The sequence below is a fragment of the Pygocentrus nattereri genome, chromosome 4 (assembly GCF_015220715.1).
Source record: "Pygocentrus nattereri isolate fPygNat1 chromosome 4, fPygNat1.pri, whole genome shotgun sequence".
NCBI classification, from domain to species: domain Eukaryota; kingdom Metazoa; phylum Chordata; class Actinopteri; order Characiformes; family Serrasalmidae; genus Pygocentrus; species Pygocentrus nattereri.
In genome coordinates this window covers 35,027,614-35,050,736 of record NC_051214.1, presented here as the reverse complement: position 1 = coordinate 35,050,736, position 23,123 = coordinate 35,027,614, and the positions used below count along the sequence as shown (strand labels likewise).

The 23,123-nt window shown below is 38.4% G+C and overlaps 1 protein-coding gene across 1 annotated transcript; it reads left to right on the top strand.

The window, feature by feature from the left end:
- The first annotated feature begins 3,750 nt into the window (after positions 1-3,750).
- LOC108410474 (E3 ubiquitin-protein ligase pellino homolog 2) lies at positions 3,751-21,965 on the top strand. Its single transcript, XM_017681564.2, has 6 exons — positions 3,751-4,042; positions 11,030-11,159; positions 11,373-11,474; positions 14,999-15,196; positions 15,329-15,514; positions 16,782-21,965. The coding sequence occupies exons 1-6, from the start codon at positions 3,969-3,971 to the stop codon at positions 17,379-17,381; spliced, it is 1,290 nt and encodes a 429-aa protein (XP_017537053.1). The 5' UTR covers positions 3,751-3,968; the 3' UTR covers positions 17,382-21,965.
- Positions 21,966-23,123: the final 1,158 nt, after the last annotated feature.

Here is a 23,123-nt window from a genome sequence, read left to right as displayed (position 1 = left end):
AGAAACAAGGAGGTGGTCATGATGTTATGCCTGATCAGTGTATATGCAAAAGTCAAGCTTTTTACCCTCATAGCCAGAGAAAAGAAGCCAAGCTGAGGTATTATCTGCCTTCTTTCTGCATTCACTAGTAACAAAAAAAATACAAACAAACTTTAGAAATTCACATAGAAGCAGTTTTTCAAACATACCTCCCACTTTCCTAAAGCATCATCCAAAGAGGGTTTTAGACTGGAAATCTTGCTCTAGAAACTACTGTGGCTCACTGTATGAGTAAAGTAGATATGTTTATAATAGATGTAGCAATGGCTACATTTTTCATTTTGGCCAGGATGTCAGTGAAATTGCAGTTGATTAGCACAGTGAGGTGACATATGCTGAGATCCTAGAACAACACACAAATAATGATAACACACAAATAATGGAGCACATTCAAATAAAGTACATTTAATAAATTGAGGGTTGGTATGTGGAATTTCAAATTATACATGCAGTAACATTATTAAACAATCTCAACAAAAAAAAAAAACAGTGGCAAAAGGATGTAATGAAATCTACAATCTACAGTGGGTACTAGTGTGGGAAACAGGAAATGCCTCCAGTCTCTATCCATCAGGATGTATTGAATAACTATAGTCTTTATAATAATGATAATAATAATAAGAAGACGGAGAAGAAGAAAAAGAAGAAGAAGAATACTTGAAATACTGGATGAGTTCTTTGTTATTCTACACTTTCTATCTTTTTAATATGCTATGCATACGCATTTAATTTTTAAAGTTCAGGTGCATCTAAAACATTAGCTTGATTTTGAGAGAATATTAAACACTCACATGCTGTATAGCTAAATAGTTATAGTAAATCACTGAACTGTAGTCAATGGTAAATTGACATTGAAAGAAAAACAAAAGAAAACTGTAGTACCCATGAGCCTCCTTGTTTTGTTTCCCACATTTTCAGTGGTGACTAATGGAAGCCATTCATTTAAAGCCAACATCATGTAAAGCCAACAGTGGAGAGAAACCCAAGGCCGAATGACCATTCAGGTGATGTCCAGTCCTAAGCCTGTACTACTGCCTTATAAATATTTTATAGCATATTAACTATTCAGTTATATTTAATTCTCTCTATGGCTGTACGTATATATCCACAGTAATAATTACTGTTACACAGTCATGACGATTGCCTCATGAATGTTCTCACACTACAGCAACTCAACGTGCTTTATGGAAATATCTCATAAAACTACTGGGGATCCCCCCCAAGGCAAAAAAGAACTTCTGACTACTAGCACAACCATTGATATAGAGGTTAGTAAATACAAGTGATATTTGGCTTCCAATTGGTGAGTTAGCTATCTGATATCCTTCTTCATTGGCCATCCTCAAGTACCTGCCCCAAGGCCCTTATAGTTCAAAAGTTTCTCCCACTTTCAAGATGCATCATCAAAATGGGGCTTCCCTAGTCTTCAAACCAGAAAACCTCACTCTAGAGACTACTGAGGCACCACAGGAGGAGACAAGAGTAAGCACGTGTACAACAGATGTGTTACATTTTTCCATTTTGGCCAGAGTATCACTTCAATACCCTTGTATTCAGCAGGTGTCGACAAACTTTTGGGTTTATAGTATATGTACCTTACAGTTCTATTCTTGGGGAAGTTGTTTCTTCCTTTTAATGTTTTAATATTATAATAAGCTACAAAACTAAACAGGAAACTATGTGCATCTAAAACATAATTTCATAATTCAGCATAGCGGATGGCAGCACAGAAGCACTTATAAAAATATTCACACCAATTATAACAGTATCATAAAGGTTATACAGGGTCTGCTTTCACAAACTATACTCATCAGAAACAGTCTGTGCAGCATGAGTCTCCACGTTTGCTTGTGTCTGCTGACTGCAAGGGCAGACTATTTATTATTAGGTTATCTATTATTTATACATTAATTCAAAGATCATTTATTTGTTTCCTGAGACATTCTCATGTCATTTTTCCTCAGAATAATGAGGTTCAGAGGGTGCATCTGATTCAGCCTTTTTTTTTTCCTGTCTATTAAACGCATCATGAGTCATGAGGTAAATGAATGAGCTGGAGTCTATGGATTGGCTCTTTATAAATAACAAAGTGGGTGAATGCTGCTAGGATGTTCGAGGTCATGACCTCTGAAAAGTAGGAAGTCCTAAATTGTTCATGATGTCAGCATTCTCTCTTTCCTGGCTTTAACTTATGAAACTGGGGCAGAAACAACACCAGAAACGCAAGACTGAGGACAATGCAAATTTTGTACTTTTAATTATAGCCTTGACGCTAATTGATAAGTTGGTTACAAACTCTGCCTCTATGTTCATTCTTATAACCAGCCTTAGACTAGTTCTCATATTTACCCTCTGTAAGACAAAATATAACTGGTACTAAAATGGTAATGAAATGAATGTATGTGCATATGGGATGGATAGCAAACCACTGGCGCTGCTTATGTGTTGAATGACAACAGCATCTTAATTGTGTCTGTAATCAACAGATACTGTGATCAACATCCAATAATATTTTTTGTGTTGATATTTTACCTCTGTCACATGATGAGGCTTTTGCTGCTGCACTGAAAAACATTGATTTGACTTTACACTATTAAAATGTCACTCAACTGTGGAGGAATCAACCGTGTAACAGTTTGTGCCAAACTGAAAGATATGAATTGTGTTAAATGCAACATATTTCATTCATGTGCAACCACCTGATACATTTGTATCAACAACAATTTTTCAGTGTGCACCTCATTAAGAAAAACTGGAAGAAGGACTTAATCCCTCCTAGGCCTCCCACTAATAGAGTGTGACCAGTGTAGGCCGAGCTACATCACTTAATACTGTTTCACTCGTAGATGCAACGCGCCTGTTTAGGAAAATCACTTACTAGCCTTCATTCTTTGTACTAGGCAGCACAAAGCCAGCCCAGTGTGTAGCACAGAGTGAATGTCAACGTGTCCAACGTGGACATTGAGAGCTTTATGTGTTCATCAGTTCGGGCGCCTCCCAGTGGACAACCTTTTCTTTTCATGTGCAAATGCAGCTTTAGCTGTAACGGGTAGCCCTGATACAAGATGAGATCAGACTATCAAAGTAACTGGCTCAGCTTTAACCGACAGAAACACCCATGTGTAGCGCTGAGGCAAAATGATCAGCCGCTCTGCGTTAGAATAGGCATAAAAGTTCTCCTAACGCAGCATTTATCCCGGATGACCGTTTTACGATTCTATGAATGGACCTCCTCGTTTTCAACTTACCCGTGCAGCCACTACTGAAACGAGAGGCTTAAAGTTGCTTGAACATGTTGCTAGCATAAAGCAGCTAAGCTCATGCTTTACTCGCTCTCATTAAAGATTTCTTCAACCGCACGCAGCGTTTTTATCACATACTCCATTGCTTAAGCTTACTATTTTAGACTGACGTAATGGTTAAAGGCAAGCTTCGTACTCAGACCTCAGCATTCAGTCCACTAGAGAGGGACACGTCGTGCTGGGAAATATTTTTACATAACGTATAGAGATATTTCTCTCTGGATACTACGAGGGTGGAGTTGTTACTAGGTGTGTACTTAAATAATTATAGCTAACAATGGCTTAAGAAGGAGCACTTTTTTCCTAGAAGACGATCTCACTGTCGTAGCACCCCTCTGTTGAGAATGGTACAGTCCACTCTGCCCTGAGCTGTTTTTTTTTCCTCCTCCGCCGCTGAGACAGACTTGGTTCGGATATTGCTGCTCAACTGCTCCACGTTTCCCGCACAAATTCATAAAGGGCGATGTGCCCAGAGAAATCCGCCTACCACATCTGGAGCAAATCCTCCTCTTAAAACGGACACGACCATCGACACTCGACACGTTAAGTTACTTATTCGTGGCTCTAAACGGTGGATCTGGTCGTTTATCATAAGGAAAGCGAACGAAAGCGACGCGTTTCAGTCCCATGTTGTCGCCGAATCAGGACGAACATGCCCGCTCTAAAGATCCGGTGAAATACGGCGAACTGGTGATACTCGGGTGAGTAGGAGCTAGTTTCAGGGGTGCACATGGCTATCCTGTGTCTTAGCCTTCCTCTAGAGGAGAGCTATCCTCTGAGCTTCACGGTTTCCTCTGTGTTAGAGTTCAGGGAATGGCTCAGGAAAGACGGCTGGAACGTTAGCTAGCAGCGTGTTCAGAAGTAGCCTGAGCAAGAACAGCTGAGCTGCACTTGTGAGGGTAAATGATAGACTGTAGCTCAGTTATTAAAGGCTTTGGTTCTCTAAAGGAAGAAAAAAAAGATTGATGTTAGTGCTATTGGCACTTCTTGATCAGGTTCTGGTCGTGGTTGCCTACTAAAATACCCTGGGCTTCAAAATACATGAACTCGAAGAGAAGAAACGGTTAAGGTTCTACACTCTTCTACAGCATACTACACATAAGGGTGGGCAGTATGGCAAAGAAATACTGTCACAGTGCTCTAAGAGCCAATATACGGCATGATATTTTGTTTTTGTGTGGTTTATGGACAAATTGGAACAGACAAACACATTTAAAAAAAGCTGTCAAAAACTGATGCACTTAAATTGTACATACTATTTCACTACATTTAGAATACTGGTTTATACAAGTTTAGTTGAGCATAACTAATTTATGCTTTCTTTGGAATAAAAATATCCACAATATGTTCAGAAAAGTGCATTGTGGCATAATTATCATAATAACAATAAAATACCATTATATTAGCCACCCATAACCACACAAACTACTACATAGTACAAGACTGGGACATAATCCTGGACCCACATTCATCAGGATGCTTATCTGGGATCACTTTAGGCCTCTTACGTTTAACACATCAGGTCAGTGTTCTCACATTGCATCATAAATATGAGACCAAGCCTGGAAATGGTAGACAAAGTTCTTCTATTCTGGGAAATGTTCTTCTACACTGGGAAGTATACATGTAATGGGATCTTGAAAGACATTTGTCCTTTGGTGGCAGCATGTTTTTGCTATATTTGCTATTGATGTTCATCTTGCAGAACAAGATAAACCTGCAGTGATTTAGTGCTTGTTAAGATGTTAAAGTTAATGTGTTCATAGGCCAGCATGGCCTGTTCTAAGTATGTATAAGTTTCCTGTTGGTGTGGCCACTGTACTTCAGTCCCACTTGTTATCAGAATTCATGGTTTGCACTGCCAATTATTGGGTCTTCTGTCATGTTGTGATGCATGCAATGCTGGGAAAGTTAACTCATATGTGTTAATACCATAGTTATAGCTACATCTGGTCTGAGGCTGTACGTGCCCACAGTTTATTTCTATGAAGCAAAAAGTAAGGAAAAGTAATGGCTTTACACTTTATTCATTCACATTTACATCATTATCAATGGTACAGAACCACTTCATTTATGTTCCCTTGTGATCCAAAAAATGTATTGCACTTTGTTGTATCTCCTTGCAAACATTTCATATATATATGTATATATATATATATATATATATATATATATATATATATATATATATATATATATATATAAATATATATTTGGAAAAACTGTGTATTTCATGTAAAGTCAATAACTAATATTTGCCTGATTACAGTCAGTATTTTCCTGGAGCATAAGCAAATGAATGTCTCTTTGTAAACAGGAAACCATAACTTCCTAGAGCTGTAAAACTCAAGACATGAGCGCCCCTCTATTCAGAGTCGAACTGAATGGAAATACATACTTCTCATCAGTTTCTTTAGTCACTGCATAATTTTTGTTGAGGCTTCTTGAAATCCAGATTTTTTTTTCTCACTTTTATTTGGTCATCAATGGTATTGAAATTCGCTATTGTTTTGTGTCTGGATGTCTTTGTTTTCTCTGTAGAGTAGTACCTTAGAACTAGGTCAGTTTCAGTAAACCATCAGGTTCACATTAGGGATGCATCAATTCTGATGTATTTGGTATCAGCCTGATACCATGCTTATTTTACTCATACTCATAAAAACTCAAAAAACCTGCTGATACCTGATTTGCCAAGTGTACACTGCCATGCTAATGAACAAATGACTCAAGCAGGCATAGAATGAGGGTTTGCTCACACAGAGAAGTGTTGCTGACATCATGCCAGTCCATTGCATAGTCTTTGGTAAGTTTAAACTGGCTTGGCATATTCCCACCAGAAATTCGGCTGTGGTATTTAAGCTTGTTTTTTTAACACTTAGACACAACCACTTCCCCAATGCGGAGTCATGTAGGCTAGCAAAACAGAGGCAAAAAGTAGTTAGCAGAAATGCTGTAGCTCAATTTATCTGAGCAAAGCATGTTTACTCAGTACTCAGAAATGGACTGTATTATTTTGATTCAATATTAATCAGACCAAGCGTTTTCGTACAGCTTGAGCATATAAATCGTAGACTTTGTCTGTACACGATCACCATAGAACAAGATTTCTAAAATTGTAATGTATATCTGGCTTTAGAAGAACTTCAACTACAGCTCATCCAGTCAAAAATATTACAACTACTTGAAACATGAGGTCCTCGGATTAGCCACAGATGTGATTTCAACTCTCCCTGTGCTACAGAGACTGTTGAAAGAGACGGTTGAGGAGCAAAACTATGAAATGTACTTAGTTTACAGCTTTTGAGAAGCGCTTTTCTGATGTTGACTAAAACCCACTCTTCTCCACTGCACTGCTTCATGATCCAAGGTAAATAATATAGCATAGCAAGCTAGTGCATGCCATTTAAGATCAGATAGATTTTAATGACTTAGTTTTTAAGGTACATTGCACTCATTTACTCTGACAACTACCTAATTCTAAGTAGGTCACTTAGTATGGTATCAAACTTGTTATTGATGAGTAGTAAAAAGCATATTTGTCTGAAAAATTAGTAGGTATCAGTGCATTGCTACTTCAGATGTAGTCTGGGCCTATGATTATATGCTTTTAATCCTCGACCAATAATGTGGCAAAAAAAATGCATAAAAATGTCTCAATTTAATTTCTCAATATCTTACTGCAAAGGAGATTAATAGGACAGTTTAAATATGCAGTATTAGGATGTGTGAATATCTGGAAATTTCATTTAATGCATTTTAAGTAATTTTTAAAATTAATTTAAAGAAAAATCTGAGAAATCATCTCATGAACTTTTCATGGCCTTCGTTACGTTACAGTGTTTGTGTAGACATTGTTACTTTATGTCTAGCTTGAGTATAACCGCCATGATAGTACTAATTTCTGCTAGTGGTTCTATGGAAATTTCAGGCTTAGGTTGGTGCCAAGCTAGCAGTCATGTTCACTTCCCACATTTTTTCAAAAACATTACTAAACCAGTTCACAAAGAACACAAATAAAATGGATCAATTAAAGTTTGAGTATTCCTGCTGTGAGTTTAATTAGCTTTATGCAGCTCTTTGTTGTTTAATGTTGTGCTGACACTGTTGTGTTTCATCCTAAATAATACAGCCGTCCATATTTGTCATTTGTCAGACTCAGTATTCCAAGATCAGACCATGCGGTCCCTGAAACTCAATTGTAAAGTGAGTTTGATTCGAGCGGTAGCCTGAATCTAGTTATGTGCTGGAACGTGTCCAAGCAATACTGTGGAGCAGAAATCGAAACTAATGACTCATTGGTTGATGCTGCGTATTGAGTGAGTGTACTGGATTTTGGTAGGATGCTCAGCCCTAAATGTTATTTCACCCACGTTCATGTAATTTAACATGAAACACAAGCAAATCCAAAAGGACAAAAGATTATGCTCTGTACCACTTGACTATGTTGTATATGAATTGATGTATAAATAATTGTATTGGTTTAATTGAGGTGGCACACAGTGCTCCAGTTTGTTCTGTGGAAAGAGAGGTGCAGTATAATGACAACTTTAAGCAGGCATGTAGGTCATAGATATTTGCACTAGTGTGATGTATTATGTTATATAAAGAGGTTTCAGTACCATGTGGACTTGAAAGCAGTGAAACATTTCGATTTCTCATCCCCATTAATTTGTTTTACCAACTTAAGTGTTCAAGTTTGTTTGAATATTTCTATGAGTTGCCCATGAGGTTGCACTAGTTGTCTGGTCTTTGTCTGAAATAAGGCTGATTTCTACTTCTGTGAAGATGCACATAAGCTTATCCCCAATGAGGTCCAGAGAAAGGGTTCCTGGAAAAGCGTTGCTCGTAAAGGTCATTACATGCGCACCTCCACAATTCTAACTACATGTTGTGTGAATTTGCAAAGCTTTGAGTGAAACAAATGCTGAATGGATATCAGGTAGCACCAGCCACGTTTACATGCAGCCTGATAATCCGTTAATAATCCGGCTAATAGCTTGATCGGAATAGAATATGCCCATGTAAACACCTCAATCGGAATAGACTAATCCAATTGAGGCCATTTGGAATACTATTTCTATCCGATTGAACGAGGTGGGTGAACCTCTAAATAATCTGTTAAATAGAAGAATAACAGCCGTGTAAACACCTGAATCCGATTAAACTCCAATCAGAAGGTGTAAATACGTACTGCGCATGCACGGCGCGTCACAGTGACAGGTTTATAACGTTCAACGTGGCAGAGCCGAAACTGGTCTGCAGAGGAGACGAAGTTAATACACTAATCTTTAAAAAGACGGCGGTGGGATGGATGTCCAGCTTATGTGTCTCAGAGCACGACGTCTTCCTTTATAAGTGCATGTGAAGGACGTTTTTTCTGAGTCTGACATCAGTTTAAAGCAATTAAAGCACGTGATGTTCGCTGTCATGGTAACGTTTGCTCTAAGCGGTACTCCATGCTTGCGCGTCATTTTGCATCAGATTTCTTGTAGTGGGCGGGTAAACGAAGACTTTCATCAGACTGTTGAATAGAGTGAGCATATAAACACCTCACTCTGAATCTGTAATCCGATTGTTTTCAATCAGATTGGGTTTGTGTGTGTGTGTGTGTGTGTGTGTGCGTGCGCACGCGCTCATGCGAGCACTAGTTCTGCTGTGCTGCTCTTCTGTCTCTGCTGTCTCACCGTGCATTGCTGAACTGGCACATTGACCAGTCTGGCCACAGTCAATGCATTTGCACCACTGCTCACCTCAAACCATGCAGACATTTTAGATCAATCACACAGCAGCCTGAAATTAAGAGTGAGCAATATGGCAAAAATATAACATAACAGTACATGGAGACATTTTGACAATACACAGTCTGTATCACAATATTTAACCTTTACTGACGTTTGTAAACAAGTTAGAATGGATAAAATGCACTAGCAAAACAGAAGAGGCAAATTAAAGGCCCATATCCTATAAACTTATGTTTTATTGTTTTCCCTAATGTCCACTTAGGGCTTCCATGAGTTCTTGTGCCAAATACAGTTCTATTTCATTTTTACATGATCATTTTCTAACGTCTCTCTATCTCTTTAGAATGGAACAGGCTGTGTTTGTTACTGTAACTTTAACACTGACATATGTAAATAAGTTCTGTTCTGATTGACTGCCCTGTATTGTGCTTGATTCAAAAAGCCAGGCTGAAACACTCCCTAAAACTTTAGATGGATGAGGTTAAAATTCTCTAAGCTGAGCACGCACACACACACACACACACACACACACACACACACACACACACACACACACACACACACACAGTTTCCCATTTTAAGGGCCCTTTTAAAAATGGCCATGAAAAACTGAGTATAGTGACTTTGTATAATTTCCAGAAATGTGGTATTTGAAAATGTAATAAAAATTAATTAAACAAGATAACAGTACAATAGGCTGATATCCAGTTTTTGTCTTTGTTACTGTACAGATTTTGACGTTTCCATGTTGTTTACAGGCTCTCTATAATTGCTCTAAATAAATGTTTGTTATACATGCAGTTGTTCAAAAATTATTGCCATGATATACTCAAATGTAATTTGTCATGGTAACAATTACCCATCATCTCATTGCCGAGCCCTATCTGAAACGATTTTAAACATTTGATCTGCCTTTGCCTTTTATGTTTTTCACTCAGATTTTTTATTAATGGAATCTAACTTGTTTCAAGTTACTGCAAAGAATATGTTAACTCATAGGGCAGGGTTAAGATTGTCTTTAGGGGCCTTAAAGTACTTACTGGGTGAATATCTCATCAGTTTTCCATGCTTCGCCTCAGTTGTGCTGTTTGTCACTGATAGCTGCAAGAAGAACAAAAGAGTCTTTCTGTGGCATCAGCAGCAAACTGCAGGCTGTAGAGCCTGGATGCCAAACTGAGTTACTGTGTACAAAGCATTCAGATCTTTTTAAGAAGTGGAGCGCGTAGGACACTGAAGCCCTCTATACCTATTATGGGTGCCACGTGCATCTGATTGGCTCAAAATATCTCAAAACCTCTTAACTGAAAGTTTTTCATAGCCTTATTTTCCAAGAACTGGCAATGAATTCCCCCTGTTTACTCTGTGAAGGTATGCAGTCTAACCACTGAGCCTAAGACTAGATCAGACATGTTTCCTACTAATACCATGTGTGGTGGCATTCATTGCTTGGCCAGGTAACGCCACCCAAGACTTGTTATAGCACAAAGGCTTTGTTGTTAAAGACAAAATAACAGCTTTGTTTCCGTTTCTGACAGCCTTCTCTTTGTATATGTCTGCTTCAGTGGATTTTAGTTGTATAAAGGAGAAACTCAATTGCCATTCCTTTGGAATAAAATGGAAAATAATACCTTGGGGCATAACATTTTATAGTATTTATATGATTTCAGGTATTATTCGTTGAGTTTGTGTAATGTTTCCATAATAGGTACTGACACATGAGCAAAGAAAATGACAAAGAATAATCTGGCTCTATTTAAAACTCTCTTACACTTAATTGAAAAAAAATGTGCGTTATATGGCCATGGGTAAATACAATTAATCATAAATACATTTTAAAGATGTGTATGTGTAGTATGTGTAATTGTGTGTATGAAGTTGCTAGTTTAGCTCTTAATTTCCTTTTAGGTTAAATATCTATCTAAATAAATGCCTCTTGTTGATCTCCAGGTACAATGGCTCCCTTCCTGGAGGAGATAAAGGTCGGAAGAGGAGTCGTTTTGCTCTGTACAGGAGAGCAAAGGCTAATGGTGTCAAACCAAGCACTGTGCACATCCTCAGTAACCCTCAAGACAGCAAGGTGTGTAGCTTAATGTTACGAGAGTAGATAGACAAGTAGAATTAATAGGTTAGTAGGTTAGTTTGAAGGCTTATCTTGAAGGCTGTTTATATGCTCATTTAAAATCAGTCATTTTGTCCCTTTTTTAAAAGAATGTATAGGGTGTTCTGGATATAATGGTGTTCACTATAGTGCTGAGTTTAATTAATGATTAGGTCTGACCTTTTCTTTTAGGCTGTTAACAGTAGGGGTCAGCACAGTATCTCCTTCACCCTCTCTAGGAATCAGACTGTGGTGGTGGAATACTGCCATGACAACGACACAGATATGTTCCAGGTGAGACACACACAGACACACACACACATCTTCTAAGCCGCTTATCCTTCTAGGTCACGGGAGCTGGAGCCTATCCCAGGAGTCACTGGGGGGAAGGCCCAAGAACTGCAGACCAACATTAATTTCTGAATTATTGATGTGCAGAGAATTCCTGATAGTCTTTTATTTAGGGGTAGTAACTAGTTACAGTTACTCAGGCACGTGTTGCACAATGTTTTAGATAAAGAAATAGATAATTATAAAATGGATAGTTCTGGTCCTAAAATCCAATTGACTGAGACATGCTTGCAGCCGTTTTAAAATACTCAATATATACACACCTATGACCACCTCACAACAACTGAAAAACCCTTGTGCTGTTAATGGATTAATTTGACTGTAATGCTGCTTGTGTTGACCACCAAGCATATTGATGATATAAAGATCCATTTTTGTTTAAACTGAGGGGCTGACAACACACATTCTTAACTAGAACTAGGCTCGTCAGCTAGCTAACCAGCTAAAATACAGCAATTACGCTAAACAACTCCCTCATTAATGTCACAGTCTTGGATTAAAGTACTTATGATATACTTTACTCTACTATGACTATATAAAAGTCTAAAGAACGTCCCTTGAATGGCTAACACTTGTCCGTATTTGTCAGATCTACCTTAAGTAACATTAAACTTAGGCTAAATCTCAGATTTTTACTCTATGTGTGCTATGTACGTTTTTAAATTCTAATATTTTGTTTGTCAGATATGGATGTGGCTGAATACCAAATGGCTATTTGTTAGCTATATTATGCACTCTTGGTGTGTATTGTTTCAATTCCTGCTAGAGAAGCCCCAGGGTAGGAAAAGGAGCACTGTTAGTTTGGTGCTATATAAGACTTAGGTAGTAATTTGGTGACCAAAAAGTACTTCTAAAGCAGGGGCTTTTGCATTAAACAGTGCTATGCAATTATATGTTCATTATTATATGACAAAATGTGAAAAAGTTCATGAAATAACCTCTATGTACAGTGATAAGTGACCGAACAAGCCACCCCTCCACCCTGGGAAAAGCACAACCTCTCATGGCTTATTGCTTAAATAAAGCTGCATATCTATGGACAATATACTTGTAGATTTTTTAATTGTCTCATAGTGACGATATGGCTATATATGTATCATGTCATAAGAAACCATGCTATTTTAAAAAGGCCCTGCAATTAATAAACTATTAATTTTGTTTTCATGTCATGGTCACAATCTTTTGGACTAATTTAGTAATCGTTTGACAACAGTAGGCCACCCATGCTGTTTACACACCAACAGAGAAATTATTGATGACAACTTTAAAGAATACACATATTGGATATTCATTATGGCTTTCAGAGTTGTGCTTGGACTTGGATACAATTACCATACATTGTTGGTACATTTCTTATTGTTACTATTTGTTGTTGTGTATTTGTTTGTTTTGTTAATAAACATGGTTATTTTCAATTAATTCATTTCTTCATTTTGGGAACAACCATGTCCTCTATACTTTCTCTTAAATCCTGAACACCTTTCAGGCACAGAAAATTTCCTTGCTTTAAGCCTTGTATCCAGATACCCATTCTTATTAATGTAATTTAGCTACTTTAAAGTGCTAAAATGCTTTAAACATTGCTGATACATGATCACTGTTGTTGCTGAATGCAATCAGATTCTCATGGCAATGTCCCTACATCTAATGTAAAGTCTTTTCAGAGTAGAGACTGTTACTGCATCAAAGGGGTGGATAAACTCCATATTAAGACCATATTTCAGAAGAAATGTTTTTTGAGGGGAAAGTAATCACATTTTACATTAGTCACTAAGTTTTCATTATGTTAAACTGTTGACAGCATCTGTATGGCTTTGTGATTTGTCACAAAGTGTGTTTTGAAATGTATTATTTAATTTTAAACCCACAGTTCTTCAAAAGGAGAAGCACATAATAAACTTCTGTTCCTGATAGATGTAGCTAGATGTACTAGGAACTACTAGTGTAGTTTTTTGACCTACTACTTTCAAGCTTCTACTGAACTTGCTTACTTGAGTCATTATTTCACAGAAGTAACAAGTGTGGGTGCTGGCTACTCTACCCACCCCTGCTTGTAACTAGGTTTCAACAGACACTGAATACCCATAAGTTTACACCTGCTTATCCAACATTTTTTCTGAAATCAGGGGTTTTAATAAGGAGTTTTTCCCTTTGCTGCAATAACAGGTTCTTAGGTTCTGGGAAGGCTCTTCACTAGATGTTGGAAGATTGCTGCGAGGATTTGATTGCATTTAGCCAAAAGAGCATCAGTGGGGTCAGATACTGACATTGAATGATTAGTTCTGGATCACAGATGTCACTACAACTTATCCCAAATGTATTGGATGGAGCTCCCTCACTCCAGAGAACACAAATTCACATCTCCACAGCCCAGTACAGGAGGACTCTTGCTCATTCTTGGCATTGGGCATGTCTCTTGTGCAGCTGTGCCAGAGTGTCCAATTCTATTGTCGGTGTTGTTTTGTGGAGTTCATGCAGACTGCAAGCTGTATCAATAAATGGGAGCACCTTAAAGTAGATGAATTTGCCAACAAGACATCTAATCATTTCAATTTACAACCATTTGTCACTGTGTTTGCACACTGTGAAATTAGACCTCTGCATTTAACCCATCCATGCAGTGAAGCACCCACATACATGCACACTAGTGAGCACACACACTAGGGGCAGTGAGCACACTTGCCCAGAACAGTGGGCAGCCCTATCCACGGCACCTGGGGAGCAATTGGGGGTTAGGTGCCTTGCTCAAGGGCACTTGACCATAAACTCCATTTCCCACAATTTCCCGCGATTATGTTACCTGTGAAGCGACGGCATTAAGCCACTAGATTGCAGTCAATCAGATCTTTTAAACTCTTGCATTTGGCCCGCGGGCCTTGAGTTTGACACATGTGGAATACATGGAGAGACTCTTTCGGTTATTATGCTTCTAAACTGTGGAACTCAATTTCATTTTTTATTAGACACTTTTAAGAAGCTAAAAAATGTGTATCTTTAGTTGGCCGTTTAATTAAAACTGCGTCTCTTGGTATTTGTCTTTTCATTTGACCTGTGTCTTTCTTATGATTTTAAATTAGTATTTTAAATTAGTACTCATAATTTCTTCTGTTCTTGTTAAGCTTAATCATCTGTCTGTAAAACACATTGAGCTACCACTGGCATGAAAAGTGCTATATAAATAAAGATAATAATAATAATTATTATTATTAGTAGTAGTAGTAATGTTAATAGTGGTGTCTTCTCCAGGGGTGTGAAGGTTACCAGCACACAGTACTTTTAAAACATTTCATGTATAATTTGTTTTGTAACGTGGTCGTCATTTTCAGTGACAACATGATGCCTAGTTTTCATCAAAGACTCCACATTTAAAGATGAGATTGACTATTAAGTAAGATGTGTGTAAAGTACACAGTATGTAAGCTTTTTAGAAAATGATAAGAAGTCACTTGTTCTGTCTTTGCCTTTAGATTGGCCGCTCAACTGAAAGCCCCATAGACTTTGTGGTGACTGATACGCCAGGTGGATCGAAAGAAAGTGAAGACTCTTCTGTTGCCCCAAGCACCATCTCACGCTTTGCCTGCAGGGTGGTCTGTGAACGGAACCCCCCCTACACTGCCCGTATTTATGCAGCTGGCTTCGACTCTTCTAAAAACATTTTCCTTGGGGTTGGTATTCTTCAAAAACTTTAACAAAGTGTTATTTGTTATTTTTTAGCTTTGCTTCTTACATCATAAAATGCTAGTGCCTGAAATATCAAATCTATAATCATACATGTAATGATCACTCTCTTCCTGCAGGAAAAAGCCACCAAATGGAAGAACACAGATGGTCAGATGGATGGGCTTACCACCAATGGAGTGCTGGTGATGCATCCACAGGGTTTCCCAGAAGAGTCAAAGCAGGGCATGTGGAGGGAGATTTCTGTCTGTGGAGATGTCTACACTCTGAGAGAGACCAGATCCGGCCCCATTCGTGGACAACTGGTAAACACTGTCACAACCTAGCTGATACAGTAATGCCCTCAATACTGTCCCTCAGTAGTCTCTGTAGATACAGGTCATGGAGAAACAGCCTAAGAATATATTTGGTGACTACAAAAATGAAGGATTTAAAAAAACAAAACAAAAAAACAGGAGTAGCTTTAGCACAGAATGTTGTAAAACAAAGCTGACTGCATGTTCTTCTCAAAGTGTTTTCAAAGTCCCTAAGTTTGTTTACATTGAGTTCTAGTGTCAAAAACAATTTAACCTTACTGGGTTAAGAGTCCTAAAACAGCCTGACTGTCGGCCTTTAGACGCCATAATGCCATTGGTCAGTGTCTGTGGCCAACCATCACTGTATGCATAATACATTAACATAATGCAGTTAAAAAAAATAAACATTTAACTTTAAAAAAAGAAAAAAGAAACTTCTCCATTACATTTGTCCTATCTTTGTGATTTTAACTGTACTCCATGGACATTTTTGTCATTTTTATATTGTTTTATTATTTAATACATGCATAATTTATGCAGATATATGTAATAACATAAATAATCACCATTAATTAGCAATCACACTTACAAAATTATATTGAAAAGTTTGGGCAGCCTCAGTTGATGTTCTAGGTGAAAAGTTAACATCGTAGTTGCACTGCAGTTTCAGTGCACAATTACTGTTTATATTCAGGTTTTATCTTATTGGCGTGGCAGGAAACATAAGCTTATCAAGTGTATCATGTGCCATAACGTTGCACGTGGCACATTTTATGTTTTTTTTTATCCTGATATGTTACATTTATCAAATAAACAGTAATTGTGTGTTAAAATGTTCAAAAATGTGTTCTGTGTAGTGTTATTTTATTTTAATCAGCAAAATATGTAACTTGACCAGGGGTGCCCAAACTTTTGCATATGATCATGCAAATAAAACTTATAGCTGATGTTTGAAGCTGTGGGCAATGACTGAACATGCCATTAGGCTTCCTTACATCCTATCGGCTGTATGTACATTGAAACACTGTTATTGGTAGATAGCTAAACTGCTGATGTGACACCTTCACTTTAGGTTTTAGCACAGCATTATTCCCGAAGTACCTTACAATTTTCTATTCTTTTGAGAATGACTCATCTCCCATGTCCCCGTCAGCACACATGGCTATTCTCTTTACTGTAATTGCCACAGATATTATGAAAGATCTGTATAGAATTTTTATTGCAATTTCTTGGTTGTTGGGTGTTTTTGTTAATTAATTTTTATGCCCTAAACTAGGCCCAGGGTGAGAGCAGTGCCCTGCAGGATGGCTCTTTGGTGGACCTGTGTGGGGCCACCTTGCTGTGGCGCACTGCTGAAGGCCTACTCAAAGCACCCACCTTGCGCCACCTGGATGCCCTGCGTCTAGAGCTGAACGCGGCCCGGCCGCAGTGCCCTGTGGGCCTGAGCACCCTGGCCTTCCCCAGCCTGCCTCGCAGCCACAGCCTGGAGGAGCGCCAGCCCTGGGCCTACCTCGCTTGCGGCCACGTCCATGGCAGGCACGACTGGGGCCAGAGGCCCGAACGCACCCGCGACCGGGAGGAAGGGGCAAGTGGGGGCACGGGCGGGCGGCGGGAGTGCCCCCTGTGCCGAACAGTGGGGCCTTACGTGCCCCTGTGGCTTGGCTGCGAACCGGCTTTTTACATGGACGCTGGTGCCCCCACTCATGCTTTCGTGCCCTGTGGCCATGTGTGCTCGGAGAGGACGGCCCGGTACTGGGCCGAGACACCCCTGCCCCATGGGACCCACGCCTTCCGCCCCGCTTGCCCCTTCTGCTCCGCACCATTGTCGGGCAGCCCCGGCTTCACTCGCCTCATCTTCCAGGGGCCCATAGATTGATGAGGTGGCCACAAGAGGGTAGAAAGCAGGACAGGAGTGCTATGGAGACCAGTGCCTATCTCACGACTGTGTTCATACTGTAGATAGACATGCTGTAATTTACATGCAAATCTGCCATAGCTTCTTTAGAGTATGTGCACACTTAACTTTGTATGTGGTTTCTACCTCTGAATACTGTCCTGAGTTAGCCTGGTCCAAATCTTGTAAAGGTTTGCCCCATTTTCCTTCTTGGATTCAGTTTGGCACTGACCGAATAGTAATCCTTTGCTCAAGCCATATTAACATATTCTGATGAGCTGCAAGGGCAGTGGTTCATGTTTAGTGATATTTGAAGTGGACGCAGAGGTTGATTAAAAAAACTTTAGAAGTGCTCAAAGCACTCGAGATTGCCACTGACAGTTTTATTATTGACTGTACACTATGTCCAAAAGTATCCAGACACCCTTTCTAATTAGTGAATTGAGTTTCTTTAAGGTGCACTCTTAGCTGACACAAGTGTCTAGTTGTTCACAAAGAGCTTGTACAGTTTCCATGAAAAAGCATTGTTAATAGAATGGGATGCTCTGGAGCAAGTGCCCATGAGCCTAAGGTCTATGTATGTATACCAATTACCAGGTTATACCAATGGGTATAACCGTCCAGGTTGAGGCCATGGAGCAGTACATCTGTGTTCTCTGGAGTGATGGAGCTCAATCCAATACCTTTGGGATGAGTTGGAGTGGAATTTTTGATCCAGTACTAATCATCCAACATCAGTTCCTGCCTCACTATTGCTGGTGTGTACTTTTGGACGTAGTGTTTTTTTTTTGTTTTTTTTTTTTTTTTTTTTTTTTTGCGATTGGTTCATCAAGAGCTAGATTTACCAACATACTCATTGATATCACCCATGTAGCCTATTCTGACAGTGCCAGAAGGAATCTGTGGAGCAGAATGAAAGTGAAAGTACCTCTTGAGTCCAGAATTACCATATGATACCTAACTTTCTCCAAATGCTTATTCAGTAACTGGTGAGTCCACTCACATCTTCTCTTTGTTTTGTGTCTTAGTTTTATCAGAAGTCTCAAGACATGAAATCAGAAGCTATGCTGCAGAAACATGATCAATCACTGAACAAAAGAATATTGTCATTCTCCACTATATAATGCAAAACAATTTTGGAGCATTTCTATTGGTCCATCCATGATGGAATTTACACAAATCAAAATTGTGTTCAAACTTATGTAGAAAAATAACAAAGGGAAAAAAGGACATTGACTATGTGGGTATTCATAGGAAATTACTCTGTAGATCTATCATCTTTCCTTTAATCTGTGGAGTCAAAGTCCATTGTTGAACTCCCTCTTTTTACCAATCTATGGCCACTAAACCTTTCTCAGTACATACTTGTGATTTCATCTCACTCTGCACACTAGACAAGATAACCCCCGATTCAACACTCATCTTAAGCAATAAGCATTACTAGAATTAAGCTGTAGCTCAACTGAGAGATGCAATGACTCAAGTGTGTACTACCTGATTCTAGCTTAAACATGGCTGAACTCGGCTTTGGGTCGAAGGGCTTTGCCAAGTCGTGAGCAATGTAGCCCTTGTGATTTTCTTTTTTTTTTTTTCTTCTTTTTTTTATTTAAATTTTTTTAGATTGTTCTTTGTATTATTATGATTGTTTTAGCATTTAAATGAGAATAGAAGTTGTAGCTGCAGTATATTCAGTAGTTGTTTGAAAAAGTCAAGATGTCATATTTTTCTACATGATTGTGTTACTAAACTTTGACCGAAGGTCAGATTTTTTTATATACAACTGTTTCACATATAGCAGTATATTTACTATATATATAAATATATATAAATATTATTTTAATGTACAAATATGATTTGAATCCTGGAGAGTTCACAGCTGATGTAAGTAGGCTTCACTGTGTCATGCTCTAAAAATGGCATAGGAATCCCATAAATGAATACAATGACTAGTATAATGAATGTACTATTCCAGTGCTTAGTTAATATCTCTGCTCTCCCTGGTGCTATCATTGATCTTAAATGAGTCGTATATATTTTTATCTAAACTTCACTGCACTCCTTGATAGTATTTGATTGTTTTGGTTACCTTAAAGCTGGAAAAAAAAACACATTCACCCACTAAATCACCTGTACAAATGCAGGCCTTGCACTGTGCATCTCTGTTTTTTCCTAGATAAGCTGATCAAATGAGAAAGCTTTTTTAATTACAGGGTGTAAAGATAGATAAGCTCTCCTTTACCTCACACGCAAGAGAAGAGACCTCAATTTAACATATTTTTATATTAACAGAAAGGTAACATTTCATTTTTCACATTTTCCTGCTTGTTGTCATGACACATGTCACATCTGCTAAATTTGCTCCTGTATTGTTTATCAGGGCTTACATGTTCTTTGATATTTGATGCATTGTGCCAATAAGAGTATGCATTTACTATTACTCCTGAGTTATTCTGCCACTGTAGGCCACTAAAAATTGGCTCGAACTGAAACTGGTTCTGCTTATCTTCTTTCCACCCAGTTAACACATTCCTTAGTTTTATGTCTGAGACTATGACCAACTTCAAAAGTGTTGGTTGTAGCAATTTCAGTCTGTTGCAACTGTAGACATGGGCTACGTTCACATTACCAGACCAAAGCAGCTGAAATCCATTTTTACTGCCTCAGTGTAACATGGGTGTGGTATTTTCAGAGCTGTGTGAATGCAAAAATCTGATTGTTGCAATCCAGATCAGAGCCACTTTCATAACGATTCTAGACCGAAAACGCATCTGACTCAAGACCATGCGACCATAATAGGAAAGATCAGATTGGACTTTGTGTTTTTGTATGTGCACATTACTGTTATCATCCAGTGTTAGTGCTGCAACAGCACATAGCTTGAAGTTAGTGCTGGTAATGGCTCTTAAAGCAATACATGTGGCACTTTTTTGGCCTTTTTCACCTTAATTATGAACAGCAAACTAGCTTTTCAGAGCGAATAGGTTTTGTGTTGAAGGCTTGTACTGCTAGTTCTTTCATTTGTTGTTGTTTATGATTTGTTGTAAACATGACAGTGGTCTTACAGCAGTCTCTAAAGTGAGGTTTTTTTGTCTAAAGATGAAGAAGACCCTGTGATGTATCTTGAAGGTGGAAGTGTATCTTGACAGACTACAAGTGCTGTGGTGTGGATATTTGAATGATTCCTTTACCCTACTTTTACCAACCAAGTTAATTTACATTTAACAACTGTGTTAACAACCAAATTTAGTGCTGTGTCACGTGAGCGGCGTAGAGATTCCCAAAAATTTGTATGATGCCATTACATTATGCAACGAATGTTGGATATTAAGTGAGTGAGTAATAGACAAAAACACAATAAATGAATGAATTCTGTCAATCGGATGAGGCTGAGAAGTACAATTCTGTGCTACAGAATACATAAATAATGTGTTAAATATTAGATTTAGGCTGGAATTTCCCTTTAAAGAGAGATCTAGATCACTTAGAAGCATGAATGTGAACCATCCAGGTTGAAAATGGAGTTGAGCAGTAAGGCTTGTAATGTGACTGTAGCCCTAAATGCCCGTGTTTCAGGCTGAAGTGCGGTTGTGTCTTGTAGCAGGCCATTGCTCTGGTACAAATAATTTCACGTCTTCCAAAAGTCTCAGAAATGCTGTTCTGCCCCCATTCTTATCCTGCTAAGGGCACTTTAACTCCTCTGGCCTCTGCAGACTGATAATGGGTGACCTCAGGTTTACACAAGTCAAAGTTTACACTCTTCCCAGGGTCTCTATATGCTCAACGCACAGGGCACTGTTAGCAGGGCTCGAGATTGTGTGTGTGTGTGTGTGTGTGTGTGTGTGTGTGTGTGTGTGTGTGTGTGTGTGTGTGTGTGTATGTGTGTGTGTGTGTGTGTTTGTGTGGTTGTTTGTTTGTGCGTGCATGTGTGTGTGCTGGTATAATTTAGTACCCCCCATTTTTCACAACAGGGTTTTATCTCAGAGGAGAACACAGATCTGGGACGTGTTCAAGATGCATGAAATTCATAATTAGTTCAGTCCAGTGCAGTGTCTGCTTTAATGTTATTTTTCATTATCCTGAGTATTTCGCCATGCTTAAACGCCTTGCTGCCCCAAAAGAGAGAATCCTTATCCAAACAGAATTTTATCACTTATGTTAACTCTGCTCGAGAGAGCCCACATTTTTGTGTTACAGAGTTTTATATAACAACGATCAATTATTTTACTGATATAGTCCCACACTGGATGAAAGGAGCATCTTAATAGGGTTCATATCTTACAACTGGGATTGGTGATGGTAGACACGTGATTGAACAAGTGGTCAGTTTGAGTGTTGTCAGTATTGATATGTTCTATTTGAATGATGAATTTAAGAGAAAAAAAAAGTTGCACCTTGTGTTTGACCCCTGTTACAGACTGTGACCTTTCCACTGTCACATTCCACTGAATAGACCTCAATAAACCAGCTATCAAACCACACAGTGAACACAGATACACAACTATGCTTAAACCCAAGGTGCACTGACAATCACAAATCAAAACCTGAATAAAAGAAATGTTTCCAAAAGTTTATTTGTCATGTTCTCTGCTTTTTCGGTCAGAAAAAGATCAATTCTTAACATGTTCATCCACTAGAGGGCAGCATTGCTATTATTGTTTTTGCTCCTGAGGCAAAAAATGTCTATTTGCTTTGGAAATAATTGGCAAAGTTCTGCATAATTAATGTATGTGAACAGTCATTTAGAATGCTTTGATGTGAAATTTACAGAAATGTGCTGTCTGATTTCTTTATAGTGGTGGTGACAGGAACTAGGATTATGATTACAATGCAAATGTAGCCATTTTAGCTACTGACCAAAATGACCAGTGAACTTACAGATCTTAATTTGTTTATAATATCGATCAGCCATAACATTAACAGCACCTCTTTGTTTCTACATTTAGTGTCCATTTTATCAGCTCCACTTACCACAGACACACTTCGTAGCTCTCCAATTACAGACTAGTCCATCTGTTTCTTTGCATAACTGGTTAACCTGTTATTCGACAGTCAAGACCCCCACATGACCACCACAGAGCAAGTATTGTTTGGGTGTTGAATCATTCTCAGCACTGCAGTGACGCTGAGGTGGTGGTGACGTGTTAGTGTGTGTGTGTGTGTGAGTGCACCTAGTAAGTGGAGCTGATAAAATGGAAAATGAGTCTAGAAACAAGGAGGTGGTTTTAATGTTATTGCTGATTGTTGTATAATGTTGATTATGATAAAATTGTACATCTGAACAATAAAAAAAGTTTTATGCCAAAACATAAATATTTCACATAATAATAACTTTGGGTGAGGGAGCTTTCAGAAGTATTAGATGTGTGGTTCCTGTCACCACCGCTGTGAACAATTCTAAATTTCTCACAATCCGAATGACTTTGATCATATTTTTACCATTTAGTTACCCAGAATTTGTGAAAAATATTTGAAAAGGACCAAAATTCCATGCAATAATTATAAGAGATCAGTTTTACTAATTATCACTAGATGGCAGTATAACAAAGTATGTTAACCTATTCATGTGCACCATCTAAATGCAGTATAAAAAGGAAAAATGCCACAGAACCTGTTCTGAAGTGGTAAGAATTGGTGTATATACACCTTGTATAAATTTGAATTTTTTGGTTGTAATTTTCATAATTTTATATCTAATCAAATTAGGATTTTCTATTGTCTTGTTAA

Excerpts from the sequence above, each read along its gene's own strand:
- LOC108410474 (XM_017681564.2), top strand. The coding sequence starts at position 3,969 with ATGTTGTCGCCGAATCAGGACGAACATGCCCGCTCTAAAGATCCGGTG. Across the intron at positions 4,043-11,029 it reads GGCGAACTGGTGATACTCGG|GTACAATGGCTCCCTTCCTG; the intron begins GTGAGTAGGAGC and ends GTTGATCTCCAG. Across the intron at positions 15,197-15,328 it reads CTAAAAACATTTTCCTTGGG|GAAAAAGCCACCAAATGGAA; the intron begins GTTGGTATTCTT and ends CTCTTCCTGCAG.